Genomic DNA, 11,797 nt, shown 5'->3' on the forward strand with positions numbered 1-11,797 from the left:
ATGCATAAGGACAGTCGTCCCTGAATAGACACATGACTTGTGGTATACATAGGACTTTTAAAATGGATGAGGGATGATGAGATCAACAGGGACAGACAGCATTAGACTCGGACAAAGGAGTAAGTTTACCTCCCCATCTCCGAATCCATCACCATGACTTCATCCGCCCCAGCGCCCAAACGTCATACTGATGAAGCTCACCACCACTCCTACATTAAACCCACTCGATCACGCCAGTAGATTACTCTAGATTCTGTGGAGGTGCCATCATGTTCAATCGCAGTGTTCGCTTGCCACGCTCCGTCGGCGCATCATTACGCCATCGTTCAACCACACTATATAGTCGTCTTTCTCCTCCCATCAGCACTACTGCAGTCAGAACATTCACGACCTCACGACCTACCCTATTTACAGCAAGCACCCCTCAATTCGCGAACTCAAACACCAAAATGGCGGCCGAAGTCAGCAACGCCAACTTTACCTTGGAGAGCCTGTTCAATGTGAAGGATAAGGGTACGTCACCCTCGCGTGTGATATTTTGGCTACACCTTAAAAACATCCCTGATGACTGGACAATCCCCAACACTCAAACTCAACAGCATTGGCAGCTCGAGTCTTGTGCTACACGTCTTACTAACACGAGACGATTAGTGGCCCTTATTACCGGCGGCGGCAGCGGTATCGGCCTGATGGCCGCGCAGGCGCTGGCTACCAACGGCAGCAAAGTCTACATCACGGGGCGCACGTCGGAGAAGCTGGAGCGGGTGGCGGAGTTGTACGGCAAGTCTGCCAAGGGGGAGATCATCCCGCTGGCGGCGGACGTGACGGACAAGGCCAGCATCAAGAAGCTGGTGCAGGAGCTCGAGTCGCGCGAGTCGCGGCTGGACATCCTGATCAACAACGCGGGCATCAGTAGCAGCACCCAGACGACGGAGCACGAGAACGCCGCAGACCTGAGCAAGTCGCTCTTCGACGAGGGCTCCTCGCCCGAGGAGTGGGAGAGCGTCTACCGCACCAACGTCGTCCACCCCTACCTGATGACCTCGGCCTTCCTGCCGCTGCTGCAGAAGGCCAGCGAGCAGACCCAGGGCTGGAGCAGCACCGTGATCAACATCACCAGCATCTCGGGCATTGTCAAGGTCAGCCAGCACCACTTCGCCTACAACGCCTCCAAGGGCGCTGCCGTGCATCTGTCCAAGATGCTGGCCCATGAAATCGCCAGCTCCGGCTTGCGCATCCGCGTCAACAACATCGCCCCCGGCGTGTTCCCGAGTGAGATGACGGCCGGGGAGAGTGATGAGAAGCAGAAGAGTGCGCTCGAGAAGGAGAAGTATGAGGGTAAGATCCCCGCTGCTCGGCCTGGTAAGGATGAGGATATGGCCAGTGCCGTCTTGTTTGCGGCTACCAACCAGTACTTGAACGGTCAGACCCTGGTCGTGGACGGAGGGTATGTTCTGGCGGCTGGAACTGTCTGAATGTGTACATCAATGCCTATGGATACGATTAATGTCTTGTAATGACAAAAATGTGATTTTCTTCTTTTGCATCACCTCTTCTATTCGAAAGCGCCCTGAGGGTCAGGGGTTTCTTGCGCTCGTGGATTCGTATAGTACTCGTCAAGCTACAGCTTAGCTTTGTCTACTTTGATGATGGCCTCGCTCTCTGGCACTACCTCCACCATCATCTTGCCGGTATTCACCCCCTTGAACAGATTGACCAACTCTCGAGGGGTCGTCTCCAACCCGCCCTTTACAACGTGCTCCTTCCGTTTAATCTTCCCCTGACTCAACCACGAACCCAACTCCTTCAGCGCAGCCGGATACTTGTCCTCGTAGTCAAACACGATAAACCCACGCATCGTGATCCGTTGCGACTGTCTTTCGTTAGCCGCCACTATCCCGCACCACCGCGAGGACAGGAAAGGAACTAGGTACTCACAATAACCATCAAGTAATTCCTCGGTCCCTCGGGCTTCTCCACATTATACTGACTGATCGCCCCACAGATCACAAACCGCGCCCCCTTGGCGGCCCGGAACAAGCAGGCATCCAGGATCTCGCCGCCGACGTTGTCGTAGAAGACATCGATGTAGTCCGGGGTCGCCTCCTTCAGCTGCTTGCGCCAGTCCGGGTCGCGGTAGTTGATGGCCGCGTCGAAGCCCAGCTCCTCGCGCAGGAAGCGACATTTGTCCGCACTGCCAGCGATGCCGATCACCCGCTTTGCACCCTTGATGCGCGCGATCTGGCCCGCCACCATGCCCGTAGCGCCCGCGGCCCCGGACACGACCACCGTGTCCCCCGGCCGCGGCTGGCCGACCTCGGTCATGCCGAAGTACGCCGTCAACCCCGTCATCCCCAGCACGGACAAGGCGTCAGTGGGCTGGCACCCTGGCGAAATGGTGATCTTCTGAATCGCCTTGTCCGGGAGGATGGCGTACTCCTGCCAGCCTGAGTGCGCGGCCACCCACTCGCCGACCTGGAAGGTGCCGGCCAGCGCCGGGCTGACCCGCAGGATCTGGGCGATGCTCTGGCCGCGCATCACGCTGCCCACCTCCACGGGCGCAATGTACGACCGCTTGGCTGTGAGCCATTGGCGCATGGCCGGCTCCAGGGCCAGGTAGTGGATGCGCACCAGCACTTGGTTGTCCTTCAAGGGAACATCGTCGGCGAGGGTCTGGGTTTTGAGGGTGAAGGTGCCGTTGCCGGTTAGCGAGGGGTCGATTGCGGCTTTCGGGGGGTTGGTGTAGATGAGTTGGCGGTTTTCCAAAGGCATTGTGAAGTATGTTTGAGAACAAGTCAGGACTTGGGAATATGTTGTAGAACAGTTTAGAAGAGATATGGATGCTTTTTTGTGGGGGGGGGGGGGTGTCGCCGGGGGTTCGCAGGCAGGTCGTTGATGGATTTCAGAGGATTGAACCTCGGCTCATGGAGTAGAAGCTCATTGAGGTAAGATGTCCGACCGGAGAGTCGCACAGCCGCGGCAGGGTGACATTCGGGGGTCTGGGCGATTCAGTCAAATCTAGCTGGAGAAGAGGTTATGAACATGATAGATATGCTGGCTACCGAAATCTCCACGGTAGAGCGTTGGGTTGCTGCCATGAAAACTGCTCGGTGCATAATTGTCTGAAGTAGTGACGCCTGAGGCAGCAAAAGAACTGATAAGTTATGCACGCAGCATGACATCATTTTTTTCATTGCTTATCGATAAGGCTTCATCGGTCACATGATCGGCTGTTGTAAAGAGGCAAAGCAGGCAGGCAGGCAGGCAGGCAGGCACCTGAAGTGATGATCAACCCTCATTCAGTCATGGATGTCATCGGGTCACCGATATGGAGGGCGAACTGTCGATCTCTGAGCCGATCTCCAGGGTCTTTGTTTGACTGGTTCACTTTCCTCTCTCTCCACGGTTTGCAAGAATTGTGAATTGTGGTCAGCTTGACGTCACCGGCTCACGCGCGATGATGTCGCCTGTCCCTCCTTTTTGCCTTCAAAACAATGGCTATATAATGCCCTGAAAGTGACAGGTGGAGTGCACTAGCAAAGCTTGTACCACAAATCCAGACTTCAACCCCTTCCAATCGAAACTACACACTACAGTCACGATGAACACTACCCAGACTCCATACTATGACACCAACGCAGCGGCCACCGGTACTGCTACCCAGGCTGGCATCACCAGCACTGGCGAGGCCAGGACCGGCCCGGCCCCGACCACTGCTGGACCGCATCGCTCCGACATGGCCAACAAGGCGGATCCCCGAGTTGACAGCGATCTGAACAACCGCGTCCAGTACGCTCCCGGCACGACCACCACAGGCAACGTGCACCCGCAGGCCACTGCCGGGACTGCCACCACTTCCACCTCGGGCACCTCGACGAAGGGACCACACAGCTCATCGCTGCTGAATAAGCTAGACCCTCGTGTAAACAGCCGCACGGGCGAGATGTCTACCAAATCCACGAACCAAACGGGCTCCGGTGCGATGCGCGAACCCACCGATACGACAGGCACCGCGGGCGGAGTGGGTTATCAGCCAACGGCCTCATCTTCAAGCCAGGGCACGGGGACAGTCGGCGGTGCCAATCCCACTACCGGTACTACCACTACCGCTGGCGGTCAATCGGCGCGCACGGGCGAGAGCGTCGGGCGCGGGGTTAAGTCGGCAGCGGCGGGGATCCACGTAAGTCACTAATCTCGATCAGTCACTGATTGCAGCCTTGCAGTAGCTGACGGGCCATAAACAGGGGGCCGGGGAGTCGCTACGCGGTGGAATCAACGCGGCTGTAGATTCAGCCTTCGGCCACAATGATGGGGTGGTCAAGAACGAAGCCATTGCAGACAAGGGCGAGCGAGAGATCCAGACCGGACAGTTTGGGAGCAGGTATTGAAATAGATTGACCTCTCGTGTTTAGGATTATACGATTACGATGATACGACTAATGCTTGTTGCTTGATTTTATTGTTGATAAGCTGAGCGGGGTGGGACCCGGTCAAATGGCTGCCTGCTCAGGGTTGACTACTAGCACACTGTAGCAAAGATGTACTACTGTACTGTACTCTTTTCTTGTGTTTCATAATGAATCAGGTTGTTCATATTCCTTGAGCTTGCGGGCTGAGATGGGGCCATCGGCATTAATACTAGCACAATACGTAACTACCACCAATCACCTCGGCTGTGTTCAATCCTTTGGCGAGCATGCCATTAATGCTATTGCTATTAATACGTACTGTAGTTTTTGGTTCTCAGATCTCACATATGACGGGGAGGGAGGAAAGCTTCGCCCTGATCCACAACAGTAGCGTGAATGGTTGTCTTAGCCATTCCGGCCCTCCCGGGGCTGTGCCGGTGGAACCGTTTTCCTCATCCTTCAAATCCTCTCTCTCTCTCTCTCTTTCGCTCTCTTTTTCTCTTTTTTCTTTTTTTTTTTGTCTTTTCTTCTTTTTTTCTCTTCTCTTCTTCTTTCTTCAGCTTATCTCGTACTCATTCTTATTTTCAAATTTCCTCTTTCACATCATCTTGAGCTGTTTTGCCTCCCCCCTTGTCTTCCCCATCTCAATTACTCCTCTGTTCTCCTTGCTGATTCCCTTCTATCATCAATTCAATAAACTAGCGATGGCTCCACCTCCTCCGACTCCGTAGTTCTACTTTAGCTTCAGCTTCCCCCTCTCTCTCCCCGACCACATCCACTTTCACATGGAGCCTCTTTCATCTCGCCATTGCCTCGTTGTTTCTCCCAGTTCTCCCAATCTATTTACTACTCATAGTTCCTTCTTTCAATGGGTGACCACTGTCCTTCAACAACTTCATAACACTCATATACAATATGGCGGTGCAAATGCAACCCGCTAGTGGCAATACTAGCTCCGATAGCGAAGAATTGTCTTTCCGCGATCCCACTCGCGAAGATGAAGCCCATGATATGGTTGGCATCAGTATCAGTCGAACCCAGAGCCGCATGAAGGCCCGTCGCACTCCAGCTGCCGAGAAAAGCCGCCTGATGGATCAACATGGCGGGTTCTTTGATGCCATTCCCGACTCTCCCGAATCCGACAATGGTCTCTTTGCCAGCCAACTCACACAAGAACCCGAACAGATTCAGCAGCCCTCGCAACCGCCTCCTTCGCGAGGCGCTAGGGAGAAGCTGAAGGATCATCGGTCCAGCTTCACCCGCTCTCTCCTCAAGACCAGTCTGCCACTGCGCCCTCGTGCCTGGTCTGGCGACTCCATCACCAACCTTCGTCTGAAGAAGTTTCTGCCGGACTCGTGGACGAAGCGCATCGCTAGCCAGCCCTCTCCACGCACCGTCAAACCCGCTGCAGAGCCGGCCCACCGACGATCTATGACTGAGGATTCCACGGACGAACCCATCTCCGATCTCAGGCCTCTAGCGGGGGCCACCGCTGCCCGCCATTCCTATGCCCGCCGGCCTAGCGCCGGCGTTTCCAGCAAAACGCCGCCGTTGCTGCGGCGCTCATCTTCTGATCAATCGCTTTATTTGCGACGCTCCTCCACAGCCTCTTCGCTCGAGCAGCGTCCCCGCTATGAGCATATCCATTCCCAGGTGAATAGCCGCTTCAAGGCGATCAAGGACAGTCTGCAGGACTCCAGCAGTCGGCTTTTAAGCATGCCTACCCTGCACCTGCAGGATCTCCGCAGCGACTGGGGCTATCGGCCCTTTCTGTCTGAGGTCAATCCTCGAAAGATCCACGAGGAGAAACAGATCGCGCCGCTTGAACGGCCGCCGGCTGACCCGATGGGACCGTCGTCGCTGCCACCACCACCACCACGCACGCGGTCCCCGCGATCCAGCTCTAGTGCCCAGCACCCTCGCCTGTCTGATGCTATGGAGGATTTGACAGGCGACGTAGTCATCCTAGGCGGCTACCGCGGCTCGGTTCTACGATCTGCCAAACCTCCACAACGCCAGTTGTGGGTACCAATGAAGGTCGGGTTGAATCTGCGCAAGGTCGACCTCGAAGTGGGCTTGAACCCCGAGGACGAGGAACGGATGGAGGAGACTATTATTCCTTCTGGGGTCCTGTCGCACGTTGGGCCTGTAGACATCTGCCGCCGCCTGATGAAACGGCTGCGGAAGTGCCCTAATGCGACGCGCGGAGATCTGCGTGTGTGGGATTATGGTTATGACTGGCGCCTGAGCCCCCATCTTTTGGCTAAGCGCCTAATCAAATTCTTGGAAGGCCTTCCCAGTAATGATCCGGATACACCCCGTCACAAGCGCGGAGCATACGTGATTGCGCACAGTCTCGGAGGATTAATCACCAGACATGCCGTCAACCAGCGCCCAGATCTGTTCGCGGGTGTTTTATATGCCGGTGTTCCGCAGCACTGCGTCAACATCCTCGGGCCGTTGCGCAACGGTGACGATGTGCTGCTGAGTTCCCGTGTCCTCACAGCCCAGGTGAACTTCACCTTTCGCACCAGTTTTGCCCTGTTGCCCGAAGATGGGCACTGCTTTATCGACCAGCGCACCAAAGAAGAGTATCGGGTTGACTTCTTCGATGTGCAGAGCTGGGATGAGTATCGACTATCACCGTGCATCAACCCAGCCCTGCCGGTTGGTAGTCCCAGCCGGGGCTTCGTCAAGGACAACCTGCCTCTGATCAGCAAACGTCTCTCGACAGTGCTGAGCAGCAAGGACAGTCTCCCGAGCAGCGGATCAGCCTCTTCGTCCGACGGCGGCGAAGCGTCCAACTCCAACAAGCCCGCCCCTAATCAAAGTGCCAACCCACCCACCGCAGCCGCAATGAAACCCGCTCCCGTGGCACCCCCAGCCGTGGAAGGGGCCATTGGTCCCAGCTCCAGCCTGCGCGGCTCGAGCAACACCAAGGTCACGACGGCTGTGACCATTCCCCGCGCCACCGCCATCACTTACCTAGAGCGCACCCTGGCCGAGGTGCGACGCTTCAAAGAAGAGTTGGTCTTTGACGCAGCGCATCAAGCGAACAATCGATACCCCCCGTTCGCCGTGCTGTACGGAAAGTCCGTGCCTACCGTCTACGGAGCGCGCGTGGCCTCCCGAGAAAGTATCAAGCAGCAGGATGCATACGATGATCTAGCCTTTGCCGCGGGAGATGGTGTATGTCTGGCGTCGGCGGCCATGCTACCCCCGGGGTACCGTATTATCAAGGGCGGGCTTGTCAGAAGCGATCGAGGCCATGTAGGCCTTTTGGGCGACCTGGAGGGTGTGGGTAAATGCCTGCAGGCATTGATCCGGGGCCGCCGCGAGGGAGTGGGACTGGGGCAGTCTGCTCCTTCTTGAATTTTTTTTTTTTGGTTTTTGGTTTGTCTCTCTGCATTAGACGCGGTTGTTGCTCGTCGGGGAGCCAGCCGCTTAGATTTCGATACCCTGTTTAAACTCTTGTATATGACTATGATGGATGACATGATGAAAAGTGATATCATGGGATCTGGGCGCTGTATGTCTGGCCTGGATCTCCTCTCTGTACCATGGTATTGAAGAAAATAACCATTTGTACATATGCAAATACTTTATGTAAACGTTGTCCAGACTCGACTCCGACTCGTGGCTCGGCGAGGCAACCACGGGGTTAGCGCTTACAGACTCCGATCCTGCAGCACAACGGCCCCAAAAGGATTTCCCCTTCAGCACCAATATAAACAGCATGACATGATCGTTAGCCCTCGTATATAAGCGCTCGTATTCTCCTCTTCAACTCCTCCACTGTCTCCCTTCTGCTCCCTCATCCATCAATCACAAAATGTCAGCAGCCATGAACGCCAACCGCGGCGCCAAAATCATCCTCCACTCGTAAGTAAAAGCCTTGCCCGCATTTTCCCTTCCCCCCCTAATCAGCTAACAGAAGGGGTAAAAAAAAAGCCTCGAACGCTCTCGTTCGCAACGCATCCTCTGGCTCCTTACCGAACTCAACCTCACCTACGAAATCCGGCCCTACAAGCGCGACGCCCAACAACGCTCCCCACCGTCCCTAAAAGACCTGCACCCGCTCGGCAAAGCTCCCGTGCTTAGCATCGCCCCGGCTGCGAACAAGCCAGCTCTCTTGCTGGCCGAATCCGCCGTCATTGTCGAGTACCTCGTTGATCATTTCCCGCCTCCTGCAGCACCACCAGCAGCACCACCAGCAGTAGCAACCAAATCCGACCCCGCGGAGGATCAAGCAGGCTTCAAATCTGGGCTGACCACGCCGCCGCGCTGGGAGGCCGGGCAAGAGGGCCAGGTAGGCGGGGAGACGGAGGCGTGGCTCCGGTACCGATATCTGATGCATTACGCGGAGGGGAGTTTGATGCCGTTGGTGGTGACGAGGATTGTGATGGATGGTTTGTGTTTTTTTCTTTTTTCTTTCCCGGTGTCATTTTCCGACGACTAATGAATTTATTCTCCCTATTCCCGCGCTTTTTAGCTCTGGCTGAACTGACTGGTTTATCTGGATGAATCGTTTTAGCGGTCAAAACCGCCCCGGCCCCATTCTTCGTCAAACCCTTGCTGGGGATCGTCCCCGCCATCGTGAATAAGGAGTACACGCGCCCGAACCTGGACACGCATTTTACGTTTCTGGAGGGTCAGTTGACGCCAACGACAACGACAACGACAACATCTCCTCGATCGTACCTCACGGGCTCACAATTCACGCCGGTGGATATCTTGATGAGTTATCCGTTGGTGATCGCGGATGAGATCAACGCGATCGACCCGCTGAGGTTCCCTCGGTTGAAGGCTTACGTGCAGGCGCTGAGGGAGATGGAGGGGTATCGGAGGGCTGTGAGGGTGTTGGAGGATGTGGAGGGCCAGAAGTATCGGCCTTTCTGATTTATCAAGGGAAGGCGGAAAGGCTTGGATGAGTAGCCAGCCGTTCTTGTTCGGGAGAGTTAGTAATGTGTAGTAGTTGGATATGTGTGAAGGCGTTTTTCTATACTGCTGATTGCATTAGGATCATCTACGGAGATTGAGGATGAAACTGGGCTCAAGTCACTGCCTCTTGCCAGTACTCTAAGCGCTGATTACGTGGATAATTGCGAGCTTGCGAGGGGAAAAGGCTGGGGCTCTTCTTCCCATTCATGCGGCCACAAGAAGCACTAACTACGGAGTATACTTCTAATTGCTGATGTCTTCGGATTTGGGGTTAGCGCGGCGCTTAACCTCAATATCGGGGCGGGGTCGGGGTCCGAGATCCGCGCGTACTACTACCAACAAATCATTTGTCCCAGTATGAACTGAAAGACTTGGACAGTAAGTCAGGTCAGTTTTAGCTTGCAATTTTTTTCCTCTCGGGGTGGAGAAATATACATTGACCTAAGCAAAGGCAGTCTCCACACGCTGAGGATGACCCCCAATGGAAGGTTCATGTTATAACTACTACCTAGAAGTGTAAAATGTCGAGTGCCCTGACAGGACACGCCGATCAAACATATATACTCATCCAACGATCTGGATGCCTCCCCTCGCTAACAAAATTGACCCACTGATCCTACACAACCTAGCTGCATTCTCCGCCCGTCCAGATCAGCCCATCCCGAAAGGATTATGCTCAAACAATTACAATGCCACTGCGAACCGTTGCCTAAGGCCTTTACCAACCCGACCGAAAACAATGGGCAAGGGAAGCAGAGCCAACGTGATAAACCCGAGCAACGAGTTTCCCCACCCATAACCCAAAGCCGCATACATGGGCGATCCAGCCAGAGGCAGCAGGGCCCCGAGCAAGGAGCGAGTCACGGTCACTGCCGCTGTTCCCGACGCCGCATACCGCGGGTAGGAATCGATGATGTATGTTTGGAGTGTGCCAAAGATGCCTACCATTCCGAATCCGAAGGGGAACAGGCCCACGATTGGCACTATCCAATGGGTCTTGGCTTCCACTGACCACCCATACCAAAAGAAAGAGGCTGGAAGGCAGATCGCAAAGTAGATGCTCAGAGACAGCCGCATCTCCGGCTCATATTCACCGTTGTTGCGCCGCTTCTGCCGCGCGATCATGCGGTCACTCAGCAGGCCGAATGCAAGCTGGCCGGCGATGAACCCAGCCCCGATCCCAAGATTGGACAGCCCACTAATATCGAGTCTCCAGTGATATGTGCTTTGGAAGACTTCGGTCACCGTGGTGAAGAGGAGGTACATGCATCCGTAGACTATAGCGATGTAAATGGCAATCATCGAAACGATGGGCGATCGGAATAGTAATTGCAGAGGCATGGATAGTCGGCGAGTTAGGGGTAGTTGCAGCTTGTCGCCCTGTGTATCAAAACAGCTTCGCAAATCTGCTTTGCCAAGAGCCTTTTGTAAATGTGCAGTCTTGCGCCGAATCAGGACCGTGGGATTTGTCTCGCGATTGAAAACCATGACAAGAGAAGTTAAAGTTCCACCACCAATGACTAGGACCCAAAAGACCTAGTTGTATATGGTCAGATATCCTGAGGGGGGCCTAAGCAAGCACACGGCGAAGGGGGCTAATGCAACAAAGCACTCACCCATCGCCAGCCGGCCCTTTCGGCGATGAATCCGCCACAGATGGGTCCAAGGACAGGCCCAAGAAGTGGCCCTGCCTGGTAGATGGACATTGCAAGCCCACGCTCTTCAGCTACGAATAGATCCGAAACAACTCCGCCTCCTGTAGCTAAGCATGCGGAGCCACCAATGCCTGTCAGAAGTCTAAAGCCGATCAATGCTCGAATAGACGGAGCCAGCGCGCAGCCAACCTGGAACAGTACAAAACAAGTCGTTCCGATATTGAGAATGATTGTACGTCCAAAGAGTTCGCTCAACGGAGAAAAGAGGAGTGGACCAGCCTATGGTTTTCTAGTAAGCGCTGTATCGAAATCTTGCACCATGTTAGAACGTGTACCATGTAACCGAATAGATAACCCGTCACAGTAAAAGTCTCTAGGATCGAGGATGTGTTTCCAAGTTCTTCTCTGGCGAGCACTGCAGCTGAGGCAAACACAGAAGACGCAAAGGGGCTGTTGGTGAAGTGAGTTATAGGAGGCATGGGAGCCTGGGTCAACAGATGGTATACCTGATCAGCGTGATCATGCTGATTAGAACAAGCAAAAACCACTTCCGCCTTGCCGGAAAATTCCTATCATACAATTAGTGCTGTTGACGTTATTAAGTCCGACCATCACTGACCTCGGGTTCGAAGGGTCATCCTGACTTTCCCATCCAACGATTCCTTTGCTCAGATCGGTCACCGGATACTGCTCTCCTGTTGAGCGTGATGTCACCTCGACTTCTGATTCGTAGATTCCTCGCCTGTTGGAAAGGGGGAACCCCAATTTCTCATGTTCTTTCATGGTATGAGA

The 11,797-nt window shown here is 54.7% G+C and overlaps 6 protein-coding genes across 6 annotated transcripts; 4 read left to right on the forward strand and 2 right to left on the reverse strand.

The window, feature by feature from the left end:
• Window positions 1-449: 449 nt before the first annotated feature.
• On the forward strand, window positions 450-1,475 carry BP01DRAFT_375509 (SDR family NAD(P)-dependent oxidoreductase; the record flags this gene model as incomplete). The annotated part of the gene is made up of 2 exons (XM_025576894.1): window positions 450-513; window positions 652-1,475. The coding sequence occupies 2 exons, from the start codon at window positions 450-452 to the stop codon at window positions 1,473-1,475; spliced, it is 888 nt and encodes a 295-aa protein (XP_025429348.1).
• Window positions 1,476-1,560: 85 nt separating this feature from the next.
• BP01DRAFT_102982 (NADP-dependent oxidoreductase) lies at window positions 1,561-2,870 on the reverse strand. The gene is made up of 2 exons (XM_025570253.1): window positions 1,939-2,870; window positions 1,561-1,873 (listed from the first exon to the last, which is right to left on the reverse strand). Exons 1-2 carry the CDS (start codon window positions 2,770-2,772, stop codon window positions 1,622-1,624), a joined length of 1,086 nt encoding a protein of 361 aa, XP_025429349.1. The 5' UTR covers window positions 2,773-2,870; the 3' UTR covers window positions 1,561-1,621.
• Window positions 2,871-3,279: 409 nt separating this feature from the next.
• dprC lies at window positions 3,280-4,503 on the forward strand. The gene is made up of 2 exons (XM_025570252.1): window positions 3,280-4,180; window positions 4,245-4,503. The coding sequence occupies exons 1-2, from the start codon at window positions 3,602-3,604 to the stop codon at window positions 4,386-4,388; spliced, it is 723 nt and encodes a 240-aa protein (XP_025429350.1). The 5' UTR covers window positions 3,280-3,601; the 3' UTR covers window positions 4,389-4,503.
• Window positions 4,504-5,173: 670 nt separating this feature from the next.
• Window positions 5,174-7,817, forward strand: BP01DRAFT_103020 (uncharacterized protein). The gene has a single exon (XM_025570254.1). The coding sequence runs from the start codon at window positions 5,325-5,327 to the stop codon at window positions 7,779-7,781; it is 2,457 nt and encodes an 818-aa protein (XP_025429351.1). The 5' UTR covers window positions 5,174-5,324; the 3' UTR covers window positions 7,782-7,817.
• Window positions 7,818-8,143: 326 nt separating this feature from the next.
• Window positions 8,144-9,797, forward strand: BP01DRAFT_417333 (glutathione S-transferase). The gene is made up of 3 exons (XM_025579254.1): window positions 8,144-8,291; window positions 8,361-8,818; window positions 8,944-9,797. Exons 1-3 carry the CDS (start codon window positions 8,242-8,244, stop codon window positions 9,306-9,308), a joined length of 873 nt encoding a protein of 290 aa, XP_025429352.1. The 5' UTR covers window positions 8,144-8,241; the 3' UTR covers window positions 9,309-9,797.
• Window positions 9,798-10,034: 237 nt separating this feature from the next.
• On the reverse strand, window positions 10,035-11,788 carry BP01DRAFT_375513 (MFS transporter; the record flags this gene model as incomplete). Its single annotated transcript, XM_025576895.1, has 5 exons — window positions 10,035-10,886; window positions 10,967-11,284; window positions 11,341-11,455; window positions 11,512-11,574; window positions 11,625-11,788. 5 exons carry the CDS (start codon window positions 11,786-11,788, stop codon window positions 10,035-10,037), a joined length of 1,512 nt encoding a protein of 503 aa, XP_025429353.1.
• Between the last annotated feature and the right edge of the window lie 9 nt (window positions 11,789-11,797).

Source organism: Aspergillus saccharolyticus, assembly GCF_003184585.1.
Source record: "Aspergillus saccharolyticus JOP 1030-1 unplaced genomic scaffold BP01scaffold_27, whole genome shotgun sequence".
In the NCBI taxonomy this organism is placed as follows: domain Eukaryota; kingdom Fungi; phylum Ascomycota; class Eurotiomycetes; order Eurotiales; family Aspergillaceae; genus Aspergillus; species Aspergillus saccharolyticus.

Coding starts and splice junctions, on each gene's coding strand:
- BP01DRAFT_102982 (XM_025570253.1), bottom strand. CDS start 2,772: ATGCCTTTGGAAAACCGCCAACTCATCTACACCAACCCCCCGAAAGCC. Junction 1,874..1,938: donor GGAATTACTTGATGGTTATT/GTGAGTACCTAG, acceptor AACGAAAGACAG/TCGCAACGGATCACGATGCG.
- dprC (XM_025570252.1), top strand. CDS start 3,602: ATGAACACTACCCAGACTCCATACTATGACACCAACGCAGCGGCCACC. Junction 4,181..4,244: donor CGGCAGCGGCGGGGATCCAC/GTAAGTCACTAA, acceptor GGCCATAAACAG/GGGGCCGGGGAGTCGCTACG.
- BP01DRAFT_103020 (XM_025570254.1), top strand. CDS start 5,325: ATGGCGGTGCAAATGCAACCCGCTAGTGGCAATACTAGCTCCGATAGC.
- BP01DRAFT_417333 (XM_025579254.1), top strand. CDS start 8,242: ATGTCAGCAGCCATGAACGCCAACCGCGGCGCCAAAATCATCCTCCAC. Junction 8,292..8,360: donor GCCAAAATCATCCTCCACTC/GTAAGTAAAAGC, acceptor GTAAAAAAAAAG/CCTCGAACGCTCTCGTTCGC. Junction 8,819..8,943: donor GACGAGGATTGTGATGGATG/GTTTGTGTTTTT, acceptor GAATCGTTTTAG/CGGTCAAAACCGCCCCGGCC.